This window comes from Phyllobates terribilis, unplaced genomic scaffold (genome assembly GCF_046119375.1).
Source record: "Phyllobates terribilis strain yellow unplaced genomic scaffold, ASM4611937v1 Scaffold_2__4_contigs__length_985480577, whole genome shotgun sequence".
NCBI classification, from domain to species: Eukaryota; Metazoa; Chordata; class Amphibia; order Anura; family Dendrobatidae; genus Phyllobates; species Phyllobates terribilis.
The window spans coordinates 709,803,341-709,826,818 of record NW_027362762.1 but is presented as its reverse complement, the minus strand read 5'-3'; the positions used below and the strand labels follow the sequence as shown (position 1 = coordinate 709,826,818).

The window sequence follows — 23,478 nt, the reverse complement described above, 5'->3', positions numbered from 1 at the left end:
GGGGTCAGTTCTTGCAAAACTCTTTCAGCTTTTCAGCCACTCCTGAACTCTTTGAGCGGCTCATAGTTAACATTTATGAGAAACAGCAAGATGGTTAGGTATATTCTCTTCTTCCCTTGCTCCCAACTGTAGTAGTACTTTTATGAGATGTAAGTACAGTTTTCCTGGTTTACTAATAATATGAAGCAGTGCAGACAGTCTTAAGCAGAGTAATAGAGCAACTTGAAAAAACTGTCATGGATTTCAGCAATGTAGAGAGAGTCAGTATGGTCAGGTTAGTGGGCTTTATGACTAGCCCAGTCTGCTGTGCCAGTCTTTTTGCAGATATGATATGTTGCACTGTCAGCAGGCTGCCTCATCTATGGCTCCAGCCTCAGGGGACTGGGGAGGTGAAAGTGAAAGTACAGAGATAGACTCCAGCAAGTAGTCTAATATACTGCCCTGCCAGCAAATGGTTATACCAACTATGACCCCAGCCTCTGAGTGATGAATGCAAAGTATAAGAGTCCTGTAGCAGACCTCAGCGTGCGGCCTGGTGTACTGCGCTGTCAGCAGACTGCCATTGCAACCGCGGCCCCAGTTCTGAGCAACGGAGGTGATAGTGAAAGCACTAGTACAAGTACAATGGCGGGCGCTAGCACGCGGTCTAGGTCATTAATGAGGGAGCGCGGGGCTCATTTTTTAGAGCTCACACCGCGTCTTCCTCCCTGTATACCTCCGTGAGTCTGGTGCGCCGTCCAGCTAGCCACTCCTGAGGTGGATGCTTCCGTTCTGTGCCTCCAACTGCTGAAGCACGCAGCAGCAAATGGCCGCCGTCCTCCGCTGGCTCTGTCTCCCTCTTTTGTTCTCCTGCATCTGAACCGACCAGAGCCGCACACCGCACCTCCTCAGGAGCCGGAGGTCCCCAGGAGCCCAGGGTCCACAGTATCACCGGGGTGAGTCCTTTTTGGATAATATAAATGCAGGAATTGGCTCAGGATTATGGGAGCTCTGCCTAGACGCGTCCTCTCAGCTCCACTACATCGCCACGCCCCGAAAATGTCTAACTTTCAACTTCTGATATATGTTCTATGTTCGATCCAGGAATTAGTAGCAGAGAGAATCCTACATCAGGCAAGAATATGAGTACATTCCTCTCCCAAATCTCCAGCAATTGGTCTCTTTATTTCCCAGAGTGTTGTAAAAAGAAGATGGGATACAACACAATGGTAGACATGGCCTTGTTTCAATTTTTTTGAAATGTCTTTCTGCCATCAATTCCTAAATCAGTTAATTTTATCAATTTGTTGTGTGTTCTGAATAAAAAAAAAATAACTATAAAAGATTACCAAATCATTGAATTCTTTGTTTTCTTTACATTTATTTCACAGACTCCCAACTTTTTGGAATTGAGGTTGTATGTTTAAGAAATTTACAATGTTTCTGGCACAAAAATACTTTTCCATCATTTTGTTTTTCCTTGGTGCTGTTGCTACTATTTTGTGGGCACAATTGGTCTCCTTCTCCCACTGGCATCTAATAATACGAGTCTTTCCTCCTATAGTTATGCAACAGCAAAAACTCTGGTCCTTACCAGATATGCAGGACAGTAGGTAAGTTACTGGCTTTGGGGCATCAAGAGACAAAGAGAAATAGTGAAAGGGAATGAGCGCTGTATCATTTTCCCTTCTCTTCTATTAAAAAGGGTTATTCAGCAAGGAGAAAACAGATCAGAATGGTGTACAAAAAAATAAATCATACTCACCGATCCCTACACCTCAGATTCTTATAATACTCATTACTCTGCAGATCTCTTATTCTTGATGCATCAATAATTTTCTGCCATCTGAACATGCTGCACGTGACTGCTGCAGCCAATCTATGGCATAAAGCAGGTCACCAATACAGCTAGGGATTAATTGTAACAGACAACTATTTGTGCCTGAGGCAAAACATCATGGCTCCAGCAAAAAAGGAGAAACCATTGGGGGATCGAGCTGTGTTAAATTAAAGTGATGTAGATCACTGAGGTGAGTATGCCTTTTTTAATTTTGTATACCATTCTGAGCTGCTTACTTTTTTTTTTTGCTGACAACAACCCCTTCAATGTATTTCTTGATCTGTGATATGTTTGTGAGCATTAACAATAGCCTGCAGGTATATATGAGAGAATAAATTAAAGTGGAACTGAATTCTTCTTAAATTTTACAAAAATCAGCATTAGTCGAAATGTGAATTTTCCTTTGTAATTCGTTTACACACAGATTCTACCCCTGATGAAGCCTTCGTGAAACGCGCGTCGGGTATATTTGGTGGGTGAGCCCATTTCATTTTGGCTGCCAGAATGTATACTATTATATTGTTATATTGATTGACTTTTTACTTAAATACAATTTTCCCTTGGAATGCCGTTCTTATTTCCATTGTGCATATGTCATTATGAATTGATTACATTTTATCGTTTCCACTTGGATTATTACTTCTAGCGGTTCTTTTCCCTTTGGTTCACCCACCAACACGTGTCAATTGTGTCCTCTGAGGACAATTACCATTATGAACTTATTTGTTTTTTAATCGTTTTTTTTCATTAAAAGTTCTTTATTACTTTGCTTAAAATTTCCCCTGTCCTGCACTTTATGATTATTGGCTTCTGTTTTGTAAAAGATCATAACATTTTTTAGTTTTTTTTAAACCCTTATATTCACCTCTCAAGTAGAGATGAGCGTTGTTCGACTCGAACTGTTCGCCAATCTCAAATTCGAGCTGTTTTGGGCGGTGTTTGAGCCGTTCGGCGAACACGAACGATTTGATAAAAATTCGGCTGTTCGAGGTTATGTTCGATAACTGTTCGTGCACCAAAATCATAACTGGATTTTTTCTCAGTAATGATGAAAATTAATGTTAATACGCAGTTTGAGTGTACAGCGGGGTGGGGGGAGGGGCAGGGGATGGATCTCTGCAGGAATAATGAAGATCTCCATTTTTTTTTTCTCTTTCTCGCATTTACAGTGGGGAGGTGCAATCTGTCAGCCTATCAGCAGCGCACACACGGAGCGAAGTGCTTTTTTTCACACAAGCAAGGGCATGTGTCATTGGCAGTGTATGTCACATGTCCTTGCCCTATAAGACCAAGCCATTTTCCCCGTCGCCACCATTTTCTCACTGCTGCAGCTGCGTGTTAGACGGCACCGCTGTTGCTGTGTGCGCTATACCTTGTTAATTTCAAGCCAATTTTCGCACAAATCTACAGATAGCTTGGGAGTAGGGAATAGTTGTGATTGCAGTCCTTTTAAGGACTAGGTTACAGCATTTCCTACGACTTTTATCAGGCTGGTCTGTGCTCTTAAATAGATAGATTGTGGGAGTAAAGACTAATTGTAATTGCAGTCCTTTTCAGGACTAGGTTACATCAGTTCTTATCAGTTTTTGCCAGGCAGGTCTGTGCCAGTGCTGAGCAAGTTTTTTTCACAGCATTTGGCTGAATCTAGCAAAGCTAATCCTTTTTGGCCTATTGCAGAGTGTGTTAGTCAGTGGAGTAGCCTATCTGTGTTGCAAGATATACCACCTGTGTATAGAATACCAATTTTTTTACTGCACCTAGTGAAGTAAAATCTTTTGGGCATAGCATCATTCTATTAGTCCATCTATACTGACCTCCATCAGGTTGCAAATTTAATATAATTTTTTTCTGCATCTAGCTCTGAAAAAATATTTGGGCTTCTAGCAGTGTGTGGGACTTGTTCTATTAGTCCATCTATACTGACCTCCATCAGGTTGCAAACTGAATATAATTTTTTTCTGCATCTAGCTCTGAAAAAATATTTGGCCTTCTAGCAGTGTGTGGGACTTGTTCTATTAGTCCATCTATACTGACCTCCATCACGCTGCAAATTCAAAATAATTTTTTGTCTGCATCTAGCTCTGAAAAAATATTTGGCCTTCTAGCAGTGTGTGGGACTTTCTCTATTAGTCCATCTATACTGACCTCCATCAGGTTGCAAATTAAAAATAATTTATATCTGCATCTAGCTCTGAAAAAATATTTGGCCTTCTAGCAGTGTGTGGGACTTTCTCTATTAGTCCATCTATACTGACCTCCATCAGGTTGCAAATTAAAAATAATTTTTTGTCTGCATCTAGCTCTGAAAAAATATTTGGCCTTCTAGCAGTGTGTGGGACTTTCTCTATTAGTCCATCTATACTGACCTCCATCAGGTTACAAACTGAATATATTTTTTTTCTGCATCCACCTCTGAAAAAATATTGGGCTTCTAGCTGTGTGTGGGACTTGTTCTATTAATCCATCTATACAGACCTCCATCAGGTTGCAAACTGAATATATTTTTTTTCTGCATCTACCTCTGAAAAAATATTTGGCCTTCTAGCAGTGTGTGGGACTTGTTCTATTAGTCCATCTATACTGACCTCCATCACGCTGCAAATTCAAAATAATTTTTTGTCTGCATCTAGCTCTGAAAAAATATTTGGCCTTCTAGCAGTGTGTGGGACTTTCTCTATTAGTCCATCTATACTGACCTCCATCAGGTTGCAAATTAAAAATAATTTTTATCTGCATCTACCTCTGAAAAAATATTTGGGCTTCTAGCTGTGTGTGGGACTTGTTCTATTAGTCCATCTATACTGACCTCCATCAGGTTGCAAACTGAATATATTTTTTTTCTGCATCTACCTCTGAAAAAATATTTGGCCTTCTAGCAGTGTGTGGGACTTGTTCTATTAGTCCATCTATACTGACCTCCATCATGCTGCAAATTCAAAATAATTTTTTGTCTGCATCTAGCTCTGAAAAAATATTTGGGCTTCTAGCGGTGTGTGGGACTTGTTCTATTAGTCCATCTATACTGACCTCCATCAGGTTGCAAATTGAATATATTTTTTTTCTGCATCTACCTCTGAAAAAATATTTGGCCTTCTAGCAGTGTGTGGGACTTGTTCTATTAGTCCATCTATACTGACCTCCATCACGCTGCAAATTCAAAATAATTTTTTGTCTGCATCTAGCTCTGAAAAAATATTTGGGCTTCTAGCTGTGTGTGGGACTTGTTCTATTAGTCCATCTATACTGACCTCCATCAGGTTGCAAACTGAATATAATTTTTTTCTGCATCTAGCTCTGAAAAAATATTTGGATTTCTAGCAGTGTGTGGGACTTTCTCTATTAGTCCATCTATACTGACCTCCATCAGGTTGCAAATTAAAAATAATTTTTATCTGCATCTAGCTCTGAAAAAATATTTGGCCTTCTAGCAGTGTGTGGGACTTTCTCTATTAGTCTATCTATACTGACCTCCATCAGGTTGCAAATTAAAAATAATTTATATCTGCATCTAGCTCTGAAAAAATATTTGGCCTTCTAGCAGTGTGTGGGACTTTCTCTATTAGTCCATCTATACTGACCTCCATCAGGTTGCAAATTAAAAATAATTTTTTGTCTGCATCTAGCTCTGAAAAAATATTTGGCCTTCTAGCAGTGTGTGGGACTTTCTCTATTAGTCCATCTATACTGACCTCCATCAGGTTGCAAACTGAATATAATGTTTTTCTGCATCTACCTCTGAAAAAATATTTGGGCTTCTAGCTGTGTGTGGGACTTGTTCTATTAGTCCATCTATACTGACCTCCATCAGGTTGCAAATTGAATATAATTTTTTTCTGCATCTAACCCAGCCAATAGTTTTGGCCTAATACCACAGTTTGGCCACTCAGCTCTGCTCGGTTCCCATCCATTGTTTTTTTGTGCAAACAACTCCAGAGTTGTGAATTAGTTAACCACCAAAATGAGTGGAAAAAGGCCTGCTGCTGGTGGAAAGGGGAATAGGCGTGTTGGGAAGGGGAAAAAAAGGTTGTGTCCGTGGGGTAGGTGTTAAAGCAACAGTAACATCTGCAGAAGAAAGACCATCTTCCAGCCAAACTAAAATGTCTACTTCTTTTAGCGGACAATGTGATAAGATCCCTTTCTTACGGCCACGCCAAACGCTACAAATTCCAGATGAGGCACAAAAACAGCAGGTGCTTCAACGGATATCAAGTGCTCCTTTAAGTGGGCTCTCCTCCACATCAACTTCAACATCACAAATACTCCAGTCCTCAAAGGTGTCACCCCAATCGCACTTGCTTCCTCACAGCTCCCAAATCTCCAGCTGCCCGTCTGAGTATGAGGTAGAACAGATGGTTGAGTCTGCAGAGCTGTTTACTCATACTATAGCCTGGGAATCAGAGGTCGACTCCAGCGCTTCTGTGAATCCAGACGAGGAAATGATCTGCACTGATGCCCAGAATCTTTATGAGTCGGATCCAGGACCAGACGCAGAAGGTTCTGACCATAATGTAGACCCTCGTTCCCAAACTGTAACTCCTGTTGGTGGAGACAATGAGGAAGACGATGATGAGACTCAAATACCTGATTGGAGCGACAACTTTAGTTTTTTGTCAGGGCAGGAACAGGTTGGCTCTGAGGACGACGGGTGTGATAACGCACAGGGTGATGATGATGAGTTTGGAGATCCCACTTACTGTCAACCCACAGTCAGCCAAGAGATGAGGTCAGCAGAGGAGGTGGAGGAAGATGCTAGTGACGGCGAGGTCAGGTTGCACCTTCCTGGACAGAGACGTAGTACTGGAAGCACGTCAACAACTGCATCCTCAAACACAACTCTGCCTCTCACCACAAGTCGTGGTGGCTCTTCAGGTCGCATGGGTGCTAAGCCTTGCATAGCCTGGGCATTTTTTCAGATCAATAAAGATGACCCAACTCGTCTTATCTGTAACATTTGTCAGCAAAAGCTAAGTAGAGGCCAAAAAATACATAGTTTGAGTACTTCATGCATGAACCGGCACATGGACATGAAGCATAAGTTGCAGTGGGAAGCTCAGTGTGCTACAATGCGGCCTAGCCGGCCGGGTCAACCACCGTCTGCCATATCTTGTGCATCCGCGGCCTATTCATCCTCTGTGACTGGGGGGACAGCAGTCACACCTGTTTTGGGGCGCAGACCTGCCACCTCTTTACCCGCAACAGCCAGCGTGATTGGCAGGTCATCATTTTCTTTGGAGGTGGTAACACCAGCTGGTGTTGAGCGCTGTCCGACATCGATAGCACCACCTTTGGATCAAGGCAACCTAACATGTCCGCCTGCATCTTCCTCACAGACCGGCAGTTTGCCGGGGACACCCTTATCAACCCCGTCTAAGCACAATAGCCAGCCCTCGGTCCCTCAGATGTGGACAAATAAAAGACCATTTCCTCCTAGCCATGAGAAAGCTAAGAGGTTGAATTTCACCATCTGCAAGCTCTTGGCTACAGAAATGCTGCCTTTCCACCTGGTGGACACAGAGGATTTTCGAGACCTTATGTCCGTCGCAGTGCCCCAGTATCAGATGCCCAGTCGGCACTACTTCTCAAAGAAAGGTGTGCCTGCGCTCCACCAGCATGTCGCACACAACATCACCGCTTCTTTGAGAAACTCTGTGTGTGACAGGGTGCATTTCACCACAGACACTTGGACGAGTAGGCATGGACAGGGGTGTTACATGTCGCTGACTGGGCACTGGGTAACTATGGTGACAGCAGGACAAGGGGCTGCTGTCCAAGTCTTGCCGTCCCCACGAGTTGTGCGTCAATCCTCTTTATGTCAAAGTTCCTCCACTGCTTCTGCCTCCTCAACCTCCTTTCGGTCTTCCACCTGCACCCAAAGCCTGTCTGGTCATGCCACAAGCTTTCTAACTGCCCAGAAGGGATCCTGCACACCTCCTTACTATGCTGGCAGTAGGGCTCAACGTCATCAGGCGGTTTTTACTTTGAAATGTCTGGGAAATGTGAGTCACACAGCTGAGGAGTTGTGGTCAGCTCTGGAGAACCAATTTCATGAATGGTTGTCTCCACTGGACCTGAAACCAGGGAAGGCCGTGTGCGACAATGCTGCAAACCTGGGTGCGGCCCTTCGCCGGGGCAATGTCACACACGTGCCTTGTATGGCTCACGTGTTGTCCAGCAATTTTTAGCCCACTATCCCAGACTAGATGGCCTTCTGCAGAGGGCACGGTCGCTGTGTGCTCACTTCCGCCGTTCGCATCCCGCAGCTCAGCGACTTACATCTCTACAGAAGTCGTTGGGCCTGCCACTTCACCGGCTAAAATGCGATGTGCCTACCCGGTGGAATTCAACTCTGCACATGTTGCAGCGACTGTGGCAGCACCGACAAGCCCTGGTGCAATACGTTCTGACGTATAGCCTGGGCCAATGAGATCCAGAGGTGGGGCCAATCACGCTGGAGGAGTGGTCTCAGATCAGGGACCTATGCACCCTTCTGCACAGTTTTGAAATGGCGACGAAGATGTTTAGTGCTGACGATGCCATTATCAGCATGACTATTCCGGTGATTTACATGCTGGAGCACATGTTAAACAGAATTCGGAGTCAGGTGGTAGCACAAGAGGAGGTGGAGGAAGTAGAGGAGGAGGAGTTGTATGCGGAAGGGCTAACATCTGCAAGGTCCAGACGGTCGGCAGCACCAAGGCGGCAGGCATGTGAGCGTGGGGGAGATGGTTTTACCAGGGCGCATGGTAGCAGCCAAACTAGTGAGGAAGGTGCAGGAGCCCAGGAAGAAGTGGAGGACGAACTGATGGAAGACTCATCAGATGAGGGAGACCTTGATCACATTTCTGTTGTGCGAGGTTGGGGGGAGAGGACAGAGGAAGGAAGCATGATTGTTACCTCGCCACCAACACAACAGGGACTTGGTGCTCCTGGATGCGCAACACACATGAGTGCCTTCTTGCTGCACTACCTGCAACATGACCCTCGAATTGTGAGAATTAGAAATAATCCTGACTACTGGGTTGCCACACTGTTAGATCCCCGGTACAAAAGTAAATTTGCAGAAATTATTCCTGCCATAGAAAGGGATGCACGCATGCAGGAGTATCAGCAGAGACTGTTGCAGAATCTTACATGTGCTTTTCCACAAAACACCAGTGGTGCACGTAGTGAATCTCACAGTTCCAACTTGCCAACCGTGGGACCGTCAAGTGTTCAGCACTCAAACCGTAACAGAACCACAGTATCTGCTGGTAACATCAATTTTGCGGAATCATTTCACCACTTTTTTAGCCCATCCTTTGCAAGGCCACAGGAGACAAGAAGTCAACGCCTAGAGACGATGGTACAGGAGTATCTCCAAGTAAACATTGAAGCCATGACTGTGTCACTGGACCCTTGCTCTTTTTGGGCTTCCAATCTGGATAAATGGCCGGAGCTAGCCACTTACGCCTTGGAGGTCTTGTCATGCCCCGCAGCCAGCGTTCTGTCTGAACGTGTGTTCAGTGCTGCTGGTGGTGTGCTGACAGATAAGCGCACGCGGCTCTCCACTGATAATGTAGACAGACTCACGTTCATAAAGATGAACAAATCATGGATCCGAAACGACTTTTCTACCCCTGTGTCATCCTGGGGAGAGTAAAAGCTTGATGATTGGTTAAAATCACCCTACCAACCGTTTTAAGCTTTCAAATTACTAATCATGTTTATCTGTATCTTGGCTGGAAAATAATTTGGGCTTTGTAGCAGTGTGCAGCACTGATTCTATTAGGCCATCTATAATAAGCTCCACCAGATTTAAAATTACTAATCATGTTTATCTGTATCTTGACTGGAAAATAATTTGGGCTTTGAAGCAGTGTGCAGCACTGATCCTATTAGGCCATCTATACTAAGCTCCACCAGATTTAAAATTAATAATAATTTTTAGCTGCATCTAGCCCGGAAAATAATTTTGGGGCTCCGAGATGCGCAAGACACATAAGTGCCTTCTTGCTGCACTACCTGCAACATGACCCTCATATTGTCAGAATTCGAAGTAATCATGACTACTGGGTTGCCACACTCTTAGATCCCCCAAACTTTTCGATCAACCTTTTCATTTTAATAAAGACCAAAAAAAATGTCATTTTTGAAATTATAAGCATTAGCAGGTTATTAGAAACTGAAATCAAACAGTTTTCAACTCAAAACTTTATTCTAGGTGATGTTACATTTTCACATAGGACCCCTTGTTCGAAAGGAGCTTCTGAACTCTCTCGTCCATTGAATTTGTCAGGTTTTGGATGGTTTCTGCTTCAATTGTTTTGCATGAGGACAGAATACCCTCCCAGAGGTGTTGCTTAGATGTGAACTGCCTCCCGCCATCATAGACACTGCTTTTGATGATGCTCCAGAGGTTCTGAATGGGGTAGAGGTCAGGGGAGCATGGGGGTCACACCATAAGTTTGTCCCCTTTTATGCCCATATCAGCCAGAGATGCAGATGTTTTATGTGCAGCATGAGATGGTGCATTATCATGCAAAAAAATGATCTTGCTGTGAAATACACGGTTCTTCTTCTTGAACCATGGCAGGAAGTGCTGTTTGAGAAAATCCACATACATTATGGAGTTCATCTTTAGCGCCTTCAGGGATCCTAAAGGGGCCGACAATCTCTCTCCCCATGATTCCAGCCCAAAACATTACTCCACCTCCTCCTTGTTGGCGCTGTAGCCGTGTTTGCGTGGGGTGTCCATCAACCAGCCATCCTACACTCCATCCATCTGGACCATCGAGCGCTGCACGGCACTCATCCGTGAACAAAACAGTTTTGAAATCAGTCTTCATGTAATGTTTGGCCCACTGGAGCCGTTTCTGCTTGTGTGAAGTGGATAGAGGAGGTCGACAGGATGGCGTATGCACAGCTGCAAACCTCTGAAGGACCCTGCATCTTGTTGTTCGGGGGACATTGGAGGCACCAGCAGCTTCAAAAACTTGTCTGCTGCTATGACAAGGCTTTTTTGCCGCTGCTCTTTTAACCTGACGTAATTGCCTGTAGGAAAGAGTCCTCAATTTGCCCTTATCAGCACGCACACGTGTGTACTGTGAATCAGCTACATACTTCTTGATTGCCAAGACACTTCATCCTGATCATCGCACAATGTTGATTGTAGTCATGCCTTGACCTAAACACTCCACAATTTGTTGCTTCTCAGCAGCCGACACATCCTTTTTCTTTCCCATTTTGGCAGAAAATGTAGGCTGCTTAATAATGTGAGACAGCCTTCTTAAGTAGTCTTGCCTTTCATTGGACACACCTGCCAAACTAATTAGCACAGGTGTCTGCAATTGCTTACAGTGATATAAAGAGCCCTGACACACATCACCATCAATGAGTTTAACTGACAAACAAACAAATTCTTCCCTTATCACTCCTAAACACTTTTTGCATAATAATTTGGAACACAGTGTACATGTGCTTTTCCACAAAACACCAGTGGTTCACGTAGTGAATCTTACAGTTTTAACTTGCCAACCGTGGTCTGTATGGAGTTGTTCAATAAAGGGCCCAAAATTAAGATAACATAGATGGGAGAGGTCTCTATGAATAGGAATTCCTAAGTATTTGATACCCTGTGAGGGCCAGGCAAAGGGAAAGTTGGACTGGATGGAATCCTATATGGATTTGGGGAGGGAGACATTGAGGGCCTCAGACTTCGCTGCATTGATTTTAAAATTTGACCATGTAACAAAGTGATCTATTTCAGCCATAACAGCATGGATGGATATATGTGATTGAGTGATATATACTAGGACATCATCAGCAAATAGAGAGCACTTGTACTCGGTGCCTCCCACCTCAATCCACCTAATATTGGGGTTTTGGCGAATTGATGAGAGCAGGTGCTCCGTCACTAGGATGTATAAGAGAGGGGACAGAGGACATCCCTGCCTTGTCCCATTGGTGATTGTGAAAGGTGATGAAAATGTTCTGATGCACCCCCTGGGCCTTGGGACACCCGGAGCCGGACCCTTTTTGGTGGATGCTGGTGGTTGTAGTCTTCGTGGCGGCGACCCGGTTCCGTGGCTCAGGGTGGTCAAACCAGTGGCGGAACTATTTATGTGGTTTTGATGTTTAAATGTCCGACTACGCCACCCGTGGATTGCGGTCAGAGTGAACCGCCGCTGCAGGGCAGACCGCTGAGGCTGGTGTTGTGGGTGCAGCAGAGCGTAGCATAACTCCCCACGGGAGGAGTATAGCCTCAGGGCAGTGTATGCGGAGGATGGGGGTGATGGTGCAGGGCAGCAGCAGTAACGACACGGAGTCAGTGATGCAGTCCAGGGCCTTTACTCACAGTTCTTATTATCCAGACCACGTCTGCAGGTAACGGCTGCCCACGTCGTACTGTGCTCACCAGGTGAGGGGCTCAGACAACTCCCAGATAACTTTGGAGCGCTTCACAGGACCCCCTTTGTGTGTCCTTTGTCTGGCCTTTCTTACCAACCCTTCTGTCCGGCTGCCTCGGGCCTCCTCTTGGTAAACTTGGCGCCAGTTTCCCTGACCCTATGTGGTGCCTTCCTAGCGGGTGTAGCGAGGGGCTGCGCCACATAAAATGTCACAGCCTCCGGTTTCTAGCTGAGGGTCGTTTCCTGCCTCCACTAGTTTCGGGGACCGGTCTCCCCCTTTGGCCTGACCCCTCCACGCAGGTGGATTCGGGCGTGCGGTGGCGACTCGTCCGTCCGCACCCCTGGGATCCCTTCATTCCTCGTTCCTGGAGCCTTCTCCGCTCCTCTTCCTTCCTTCTCCCTCTTCCAGGCCTGGGCCTCTGTTACTAGGCCCGCCTCCGGAGCAGAGCTCATGCAGAGCCCCTGCTCCCTGCCACTTCTGCTCAGACTTCTCTGCACTGAACTAAGATGGTGCCCACCTTTTATACTACCTTCTCAATGCACCCAGGAACTGCTTCCTCCCTGCTCCTGCACTACAGGGTTCCCCTTCCTCAGTGTTCCCTCCCCCCACTCCAGCCAGGGACAGGGACTGTCGTGCCCATCTCAGAGGCATATTGGTCGCCCTGCCCCACGGCAATGTGGTGTAATGCATGCAGGTGTCGGGTCCTGATCCACACTCCATCCTTACCTGAGAGTGAGATATCACACCTCTGGGTGGGGTGCAATACCTCTGTAGCAACCGAGCCCTCAGGGTGCTACAGTTCCATTTATCTTCAGCCTAGGTGACGTATTGTGATACAGGGCCGTGATTTTGGCTATAAAAGGGTCCCCTAGACCCCTACCCCAAGCTTTTTAAGAGAATCATATATGGCGTGCCAGGAGACTCTATGGAATGCTTTCTCAGCATCCAACGAGAGTATCTAATTACAAATTTTTAACTGCATCTAGCCCAGGAAATACTTTGTGCCTAGTAGCAGTGTCTGCTAGTCAGCGGATTATCCCGGCTGTTAACTAGCAAGCTACACCACCTGTAGTTTGGACACTTAATTTTTTCAAAGGAAATGCTTCGGGACCACGGGATACTCAGTGAAGAGCATCAGGAGGCACCCCAAGGCATAGGGGCTGGGACTGGCAGTAGGATGCCTTGCGGTGGACAGCCGAGCTCGATCCTTATAAAAGCTTTTTAACTGCAGCAGCTTTAGTGGACGCTACTGGAGCTGGAATTACGCGGCTGTTGGCATGAGACTTGCCCTCCAATAGATCCTTGTAAATGGATTTAAAGTGTATTCATTCAAATTAGAGAGACAATTTAAATTAAAAAGCTTAGAGCTGCCTCCACCACAGGGGGGCTCGCTCGACCCACCAGCGGACAGGCACCAGTATTGGGAGAGGGGGGCTGGCCGTCAGGGTTCACCGCGGCTCTGGCACAAACCCGGCGACACGGAGGTGGCACGGGCAGGAGCGGACTGAACGTGTCGGCTTCTCACTTTTTGGATTTTAGAAGGGCATGACATGCCTATATCTGTGTCTCCCCCTCCTTTTACTCCTCCACCTCATTTCTTTTCGCATGACTATATGTACTTGTCACTTTTCCATGTGTTAGTTGTGTCTTCTGAGCAGTTTGTCAGCTTTTGGACACCTTTGAAGGTGTTTTCTATGTGTTTCTATGTGTTTTTGTTTGCCTGCCATTGGTTTTAACGGTGTTCGAAGGTGTTCGACGAACAGTTCGGCGAACACACGGGTGTTCGACGAACAGTTCGGCGAACACACGGGTGTTCGACGAACCGAACCGAACTCGAACACTACGGGGGTGGCTCAACACTACTCTCAAGCTCCTTTGCATCACCCATCCAATCCTAGCGGTATCTTCATATCACTGCTGCTCGTGATGACATCCCTGGGCCTCTCACACTAATCCGGTACTTACAGCTTTGATGAAGGCCTGAGAAGGTACTGCAGAAATGTGAAAAAAGTCAAGGCATGCTCCGTGATCTTGAGCACGCCTGCGCAGAACACTCCCGGACTCCATCAAAACTGGAAGTCTGGGCTCAGCGTGAGAGGCTCAGGGATTTTAGCACAAGACACAGTGATCTGAAGATGTCGTAAGGACCGGACATGTGATGGTGATAAGTGGAAGGACCAAAGAGGTGAGCAGTAAGGTGAGTTTAAGGAGTTTTTTTTCTTTTTTACACGTTATGGTTATTATGCTCTGGGGCCTAGGGAGACCTCGAAACATAAGGGACATTAAATTGGTGGAGAAAAACTTCTCCAAGAATCAAATTTACCGGGAAAATATGCAAGAAAAGAGGAATTCGATTTTTCTCTGATCCGATCATCTCTACTTGAAGGCATGGCTGGGTGAGAATAATACTACTTGTCCGTATAGGATATATTGGGAAATTTAACGTACTCAAATGTGCTACAAATTTTTGCTCGAGAATAATGATAGCTGTATGTTACGTGACACGTCAGATAATATGAATAGATAGTTACATAGTTACATAGTTTATAAGGCCGAAAAAAGACAAGAGTCCATCCAGTTCAGCCTATTTCTTGTGCACTGCAGCTATTCCGCTATTCCTATACCGTGCGGTATAGGCCAATTTACATAATTGAGGAAAATTCACTTCCAGACACCAATCTGGCAGTCAGATTAAATCCCTGGATTAATTAACTAATCATAAGATGTAATTTTATTGTTCTCAAGAAAGGCGTCCAGGCCTCTCTTGAACTCATTAAGTGAGTTGGACATCACCACTTCCTCTCCCAGAGAGTTCCAGAGTCTCATGGCTCTGACCGTATAGAATCCCCTTCTATGCTGGTGCAGGAACCTCCTTTCCTCCAGATATGGGAATACATTACATGTTACATTTACATGGTGTGCAGAACACTGAGGTTCTTTTACTCACATCTATAAATGTCAGCGTGCAGCAATCAAAATTGCTATTATTATCCTTTGATAACAACTACCTTTTTCATTTAATTGGATGGTGCATTGTACAAGATCTACAATTTGTATAGCACAAAACACTGTTATTGTTCAGCTCCAATTCTGCTTCCTGATACTTTACATACATTGCCTGCTGCTAATTAGATTTTCTTACAGTTTAGCACTGTGTGAGGTGATGTCTCTTTAAAACAGCAAATAATTAGCATGATAGAAAAAGCATCAACAAGTCTTAAAGTAAGTATACTGTAAAAAGGGAAAGGTCTTCAATCCGGAAAAATGAAAATCTAGAAAATCCAGTAATCTGGCACAATAGAATGTGAAATATCAAAACCAGTAGCTCAAATTATAGTTACATATATTTAGTGTAACATTTTTTTTATGTTTTCTTCTAAGTGGGTTTTATACTTTTCTGTGGCTGTCCAGATGATGTATGTAAAATCGTCTAGATTTCGTTAAAAAAAGACCAATTAGTTATCTGTATTGTCACCCGTATATACATTTTTTATCTGTATGACATCCTTATGTCATCGGATTTTATACATCAATAATTACAATTTTTTGCAATACCAAATACAGTTTCCTTTGTTAATACTTGCAATAAACCCCTCTAAGATTAATAGACGAGTCAGAGGGAAAGTAGTGCATGTTCGTGTCAACTACCCCACTGACTGGGGGTAAAATACGATCTTCTGAACAAGTTCTAATCCACATATATTGTGTGCCCACTCTGCCTTAGCCAGGGTATATACAGTGGGGAAAATAAGTATTTGATACACTGCTGATTTTGCAAGTTTTCCCACCTACAAAGAATGGAGAGGTCTGTAATTTTTATCGTAGGTACACTTCACCTATGAGAGACAGAATCTAAAAATAAAAAACAGAAAATCACATTGTATGATTTTTAAATAATTAAATTGCATTTTATTGTATGAAATAAGTAGCCCTAAGAAGCCTTCCTACTCTGCACTCATTACCCGTATTAATTGCAGCTGTTTGAACTCGTTGCCTGTATAAAAGACACGTGCCCGCACACTTAATCAATCACACTCCAACCTCTCCACCATGGCCAAGACAAAAGAGCTGTCTAAGGACACCAGGGACAAAATTGTAGACCTGCACAAGGCTGGGATGGGCTACAAGACAATAGGCAAACAGCTTGTTGAGAAGGCAACAAGTGTTGGCATAATTATTAGAATTATTAGAAAACGGAAGAAACACAAGATGACTGTCAATCTTCCTTGGTCTGGGGCTCAATGCAAGATCTTGCCTCGTGGGGTAAGGATGATTCTGAGAAAGGTCAGGAATTAGCCCAGAACTAGATGGGAGGACCTGGTCAATGACCTGAAGAGAGCTGGGACCACAGTCTCAAACATTACCATTAGTAACACACTACACCGTCATGGATTAAAATCCTGCAGGGCACGCAAGGTCCCCCTGCTCATGCCAGCACATGTCCATACCCGTTTTAAGTTCGACAAGGCCCGTCTGGATGATCCAGAGGAGGCATGTGATAAGGTCATGTGGTCAGATGAGACCAAAATAGAACTTTTTGGTATCAACTCCACTCGCCGTGTTTGGAGGAAGAAGGATGAGTATAACCCCAAGGACACCATCTCAACCGTGAAGCATGGTGGGGAAAACTTCATACTTTGGGGTGCTTTTCTGCAAACGGGACAGGACGACTGCACCGTATTGAAGGGAGGATGGATGGGGTCATGTATCATGAGATTTCGGCCAACAACCTTCTTCCCTCAGGAAGAGCATGTAAGATAGGTCGTGGCTGGGTCTTCCAACATGACAATGACCCGAAACACACAGCCAGAGCAACTAGTTAGTGGCTCCGTAAGAAGCATTTCAGCGTCCTGGAGTGGGCTAGCCAGTGTTCAGACATGAACCCAATAGAAAATCTTTGGAGGGTGCTGAAGCTCAATGTTGCTCAATGTTGCCCAGTGACAGCCCCTGAAATATCTGGAGAAGATCTGTATGGAGGAGTGGGCCAAAATCCCTGCTGCAGTGTGTGCAAACTTGGTCAAGAACTACAGGAATTGTCTGACCTCTGTAATTGAAAACAAATGTTTCTGTATTAAATATTAAGTTCTGTTTTTCTAATGTATCAAATACTTTTTTCATGCAATAAAATGCAAATTAATTATGTAAAAATCATACAATGTAATTTCTGATTTTTATTTTTAGATTCTGTCTCTCACAGTTGAAGTGTACCTATAATAAAAATTACAGACCTCTCCATTCTTTGTAGGTGGAAAAACGTGCAAAATCGGCAGTGTATCAAATACTTATTTTCCCCAATGTAAATAATTGAGTGAATTGAGTCTTCTCCCCTGATGAAGCAAAGCCCAGCCACAACTCTGTTATGTCCTACCCTGGGCCAGGATGTTACAAGTGGCAGTTAGGGACACACAAGTTTCCGGCTTTGGTTGCCTACAAGTTATTTAATGAGAAAACAACATTTTTTTCTGCTTTGCCAATTGCTCTATCATTGTACCAGCATGCCAACTCACCTCCTCCATTTAAAGGGAATCTGTCACCAGGCTTTTGCCATCTAATCTGAGAGCAGCATAAGGTAGAGACAGAGACCCTGATTCCCGCAATGTGTCACTTGCCAGGCTGAATGGCGGAGATTATCACTAGAGGACTAGTAAACATGCTGTCATATAGTCCTCCGTATTCATGAGCTATGTATAACCCCGCTCATACCACTGATTGGCAAATTTCTGCCTATCCACAGTGTGCACAGAAAGCTGCCAATCAGTGGTGTGGGCAGGGTTATACAAAGCTCAGCATTTAAAGAACTGGTAGATCTGCAGGAGACTAAAAAAAATTATCAAAACTGCTGCAAGCAGCCCAGTAAGTGACACATCTCTGGAATCAGAGTCTCTGCCCCTACATCAGATTGCTTTCAGATGGGCAGCAAAATCCTGGTAACAGATTCCCTTCAAAGCATGGCTTTTTTAACAGGCACATCCTGTGACCGGAACTGGCATATGATGGCACCTCTGTAAATTAAGTAAATTATAAAAAATATGTTTGGTATGAAGGAGGCTGGATGGAATTTTTGGAAATGTGATAAAACTCCTTGATGAGTTTCTTGGCCATTAAACGAATACATTTCAACATAGGGCAAGCCTCTTAAAATTGCATAAAGTCATCATGAAACTATAACATAAGCCCATTATATCATGCCAACCTGTTTATATGTTCGTTCTGCCACGCACATCAGGAAGAAGAACATCCAGGTGAGACAGATGCGAAGCACCAGATTAATGAATGACAGAATGAAGAGAAGAGGTGTCGGGGGTCCGCCACAGAAGATTGCCAGGTACTCCTTGCTGGTCAGTGAAAATATCTGATCCATGTCCCGTTGACATATATGGAAGAAGAAGGGGAAGGCGCCCAAAGCCAGAGTGACCACATTTCCTAGCATTTGATATCCCACGCCATCCTCATAGGAGCTCACCTGGACACAACAAAACAATCCATTACTTTTCCCTAAAAATACAAGTTCTTACACAAAACATCCTTGTTACATGATTTTCCCATAGCAATATAGCGTGTTAGTACATAGCTTTACACAATGCAGTTAGCGGGCACAGTTCAATGATTAAATATAAAAATACATAAAAGGGTGCTACAGTAAACCCACGCTAGGGATCAATTGGTATAAAGGAGAGAAAAGGACGTAGGGCAAAACAATAAGCCATTCACTCCCAGATATAATGCAAAATATCAAAAAATCTTTATTAATAATACACCAGCAACACACAGACAAACAGATTTTTTTTAAAAACACTTAAAACACTTATCATGTGTAAACAATATTCAGATACAAGAGGTATGGGAAAAATAGCCCGACAATACAAAAAAACCTCTAAATTTTGTTGGCACTGTGAAAAATCCTTTATTTATTAAGTCCAAATAGAAGACAACACCTTAGATCACTAACCAAAAGGTCAATATATTAATAGACGGTCAATATGAGTGGTAACAACGTAACCTAGGCAGATGAAAACATTATGTACAAAATTAACGCATATAGTTACTTCCAAAGTAATTGGACCCAACGCGTGTCGCAGCTTCGTCAGGGGCTTGGTCCCCAGCCGCCAGGGGGAGGCTGGGTGTCCATACTCAGTCCCCAGCCGCCCCGCGGCCGGGTCCCCACACACGGTCTCCAGCCGTCTGGGGGCGGCCGGGGGTCCATAAACGGTCCCCAGCCGCCCCTATTTGAAGGACAGCCTAACCACAAACACGTGGACAAGTGAATGTGGCCAGGGATGGTCCATCTCACTGACGCCTTCACACTGGGTTAATATTGTGGAAGCCGGGACACAGTTGGACACTGGGATGCAACACGTCCTCCAGACATAGAGGATTGCGGGTCCTGGGTAAATCAGGCTTAAACACAAAGTTCAGAAGGTAGACAGCAGCAATGGTCGGCCTCCTACACAACGAGTAAATTATTCATGATCACGAGGCCATCCATCTCCTTAGGATTTCTAGATTTTTTCCTGCTACTATCTTAGTTCTATGACTCCCGTTAAAACAAAGCTTCAGGTGATGAATGATGGATGAGGTGGTGGCAAAGGACAAAGAGCAGGAGGAACAGGGACCATTCACATCAATATCAGGCTAGTCAACCACACATGTCTTGTAAGATATGTTTCTGTACCAAAAGGAGCGGTTCGGCTACACAGTTATAGTTTTACAGTGAGTGCAATGCCTACCAAAAATTTAGAGGGACTCCAATGCCCCTTGGAAGTGACATGGAGGTCAAAGGGTCTTAACGAAACAGTTTTTTCCATTTATAGCAACTGGGTCTCCTGTACACTGTTGGCCTAAGCAGTGAATGGAAGGCTTTCCAAAAATGATGAGGCACTGCAATGCCCCTTGAAACAGATGTGGATTACAGTGTACTAAAAACCTTCTACCCATTATTGGGGAGTGGGTCTCCCTTAGTGTTCGCCTATGCATTGAAAAGCAAAAGCTGACTAAAATTAGGAGGAAATGCATTGCCCGTTGGAAGAGTCGTGGAGGTTAGAGTTAATTAAAAACAACATTTCAATGCCCCTTGGAAGAGCTGTGGAGTTCAGAGTGGTTTAACAAGACGGTTTTAATGCCCCTTGGAAGAGTGGTGGGGGTCACAGTGGAATAAAAAGACAATATCAATGCCCCTTGGAAGAGACGTGGAGGTCACAGTAGCTTAACAAGACAGTTTTAATGCCCCTTGGAAGAGATGTGGAGTTCAGAGTGGTTTAACAAGACGGTTTTAATCCCCCTTGAAAAAGTGGTGGAGGTCACAGTGGAATAAAAAGACAATATCAATGCCCCTTGGAAGAGATGTGGAGGTCACAGTAGCTTAACAAGACAGTTTTAATGCCCCGTGGAAGAGTGGTGGAGGTCGCAGTGGAATAAAAAGACAATATCAATGCCCCTTGGAAGAGTGGTGGAAGTCACAGTGGTTTAACAAGATGGTTTTAATCCCCCTTGGAAAAGTGGTGGAGGTCACAGTGGAATAAAAAGACAATATCAATGCCCCTTGGAAGAGACGTGGAGGTCACAGTAGCTTAACAAGATGGTTTTAATGCCCCTTGGAAGAGATGTGGAGTTCAGAGTGGTTTAACAAGACGGTTTTAATCCCCCTTGGAAAAGTGGTGGAGGTCACAGTGGAATAAAAAGACAATATCAATGCCCCTTGGAAGAGACGTGGAGGTCACAGTAGCTTAACAAGACAGTTTTAATGCCCCTTGGAAGAGTGGTGGAGGTCGCAGTGAAATAAAAAGACAATATTAATTCCCCTTGGAAGAGACATGGAGGTCACAGTAGCTTAACAAGACAGTTTTAATGCCCCTTGGAAGAGATGTGGAGTTCAGAGTGGTTTAACAAGACGGTTTTAATCCCCCTTGGAAAAGTGGTGGAGGTCACAGTGGAATAAAAAGACAATATCAATGCCCCTTGGAAGAGACGTGGAGGTCACAGTAGCTTAACAAGACAGTTTTAATGCCCCTTGGAAGAGTGGTGGAGGTCGCAGTGGAATAAAAAGACAATATTAATTCCCCTTGGAAGAGACGTGGAGGTCACAGTAGCTTAACAAGACGATTTTAATGCCCCTTGGAAGAGACGTGGAGTTCAGAGTAGTTTAACAAGATGGTTTTAATGCCCCTTGGAAGAGACGTGGAGGTCATAGTAGCTTAACAAGACGGTTTTATTGCCCCTTGGAAGAGACGTGGAGTTCAGAGTGGTTTAACAAGATGGTTTTAATGCCCCTTGGAAGAGACGTGGAGGTCGCAGTAGCTTAACAAGACGGTTTTAATGCCCCTTGGAAGAGTTGTGGAGTTCAGAGTGGTTTAACAAGATGGTTTTAATGCCCCTTGGAAGAGTGGGGGAGGTCGCAGTAGCTTAACAAGACAGTTTTAATGCCCCTTGGAAGAGTAGTGGAGGTCGCAGTGGAATAAAAAGACAATATCAATGCCCCTTGGAAGAGTGGTGTAGGTCACAGTAGCTTAACAAGATGGTTTTCATGCCCTTACAAGAGCCATGCAGTACAGCATATTAAAAACATTATTCCCATTATTGGGGAGTGGGTCTCCCATAGTCTTTGCCTATGCCTTCCAAGCAAAAGCTGCCAAAAATTAGGATGGAGCAACTTGCAATGCTGGCAACACGGACCACGGTCACCCTGTGTTATGATAGGCTACAAGCACTAAGGAAAGACAGGAGATCTGTCCCTACAATAGTACTAAGCTAGATCCCTACGATGTAACGGGGAACCTGATCCTGCGATCAGACCCGCTAAAGTCCTCAGCTAGTCTGAACGAAGACCTATAGATGTGAGGGAGGGATCCCTACAAGAACTAGGGACTGGGAGAAAGATGGACACCTCCTAGCAGAAATTGTAGCAGTAAAAAGACAAACACACAACATAGAACATAATGGTCAAAAGACCTAGCTAAACTGACTGAGAAAGGTTACAAAGCACCTGGCTAGCTTACGAGTAGAAATTACAAAGAGGTCCAGCATGGCCAGAAGGGTGGAGCAGGATTAAATAGGCAAAAAGGTCATGTGACCAGCAAAACAGAAAAAACCCAACAGGAGAGTTCTAACAGTACCTCCTCCTCTAAGAGGATCCTCCGGATCCCCTAGGCCCAGGCTTATCCAGAAACCTCTTGTGAAACGCTCTGACAAGTCTGGAAGCAGAAACATCATCCGCCCTCACCCATGAGTTATCCTCGGGACTGAAACCCTTCCAAGCGACGAGATACTGCAAACTCCCCCTATACCGTCTAGAATTAAGGATGCGGGAAATTTCATATTCCCCGTCCTCCACCACCAGAGGAACGGTGGCAGTGGCGTCTCTATCTGATAATTCAGCTTTTTTCAATAGAGAAACATGAAACACCGGATTAATCTTCCAGGAGGTAGGAACCTCCCACCTAACAGCAGATTGGTTAACTACCTGAAGCACCTTAAAGGGCCCTACAAACTTGGGACCCAATTTTTTAGAAGGAATCCTCAACTGCAGATTCTTAGAGGACAACCAAACCATGTCACCAACCGTAAACAAAACCTCTTGACGTTTCCTGTCAAAGTACCTCTTAGATTTTTGGTAACCTCCTGAAGATTACCACGCACATCCGTCCAAACTCTCTCCAAATCACCGGAAAAACTCTCCTCCTCAGGCACAGCCGATACCAATTTGGAGAATGACCCAAAAGACGGATGTCTCCCAGAACAACAAAAAAAAGGCGAACACCCAGCAGAAGAGGATGTATAGTTGTTAAGAGCAAATTCAGCAAGCGGCAGAAACTCAGACCACCCCTCTTGATTGTCTGCCACAAAACAACGCAAGAACTGCTCAACATCCTGATTCTTCCTTTCTGTCTGGCCATTAGACTCAGGATGATATCCAGATGAAAACGACAAATGAACTCCCAACCTGTCACAAAAGGCACGCCAAAAACGAGCCACGAACTGAGGTCCCCTATGAGAAACAATGTCAGTAGGAACACCATGGAGACTGACAATTTCCTTGACAAAGGCCTTAGCGAGTGTCTTAACGCAGGGCAGTTTGATGAAGGGAACCAAGTGACACATCTTGCTAAAACGGTCCACGACCACCCAGATGACCGTAAAACCCTCAGAGGAGGGAAGGTCAGTAATAAAGTCCATAGCCAGATGTGTCCAAGGTGCACTAGGAACCTCCAGAGGGCAAAGCAACCCCGCAGCAGGAGTATGAGAAGACTTAGATCTAGCACACATAGTACATTGACGCA

General features: G+C 44.6%; 1 protein-coding gene across 3 annotated transcripts in view; it reads right to left on the bottom strand.

The window, feature by feature from the left end:
- PHTF1 (putative homeodomain transcription factor 1) overlaps nt 1–23,478 on the bottom strand; it is a 383,734-nt gene that overhangs the window by 68,958 nt on the left and 291,298 nt on the right. For all 3 annotated transcript variants that reach the window (XM_073667168.1, XM_073667167.1, XM_073667166.1), the window contains one exon: nt 18,399–18,668. In XM_073667168.1, coding sequence (XP_073523269.1) covers nt 18,399–18,668 — 270 coding nt within the window. The remainder of the gene's footprint in view (nt 1–18,398; nt 18,669–23,478) is intronic.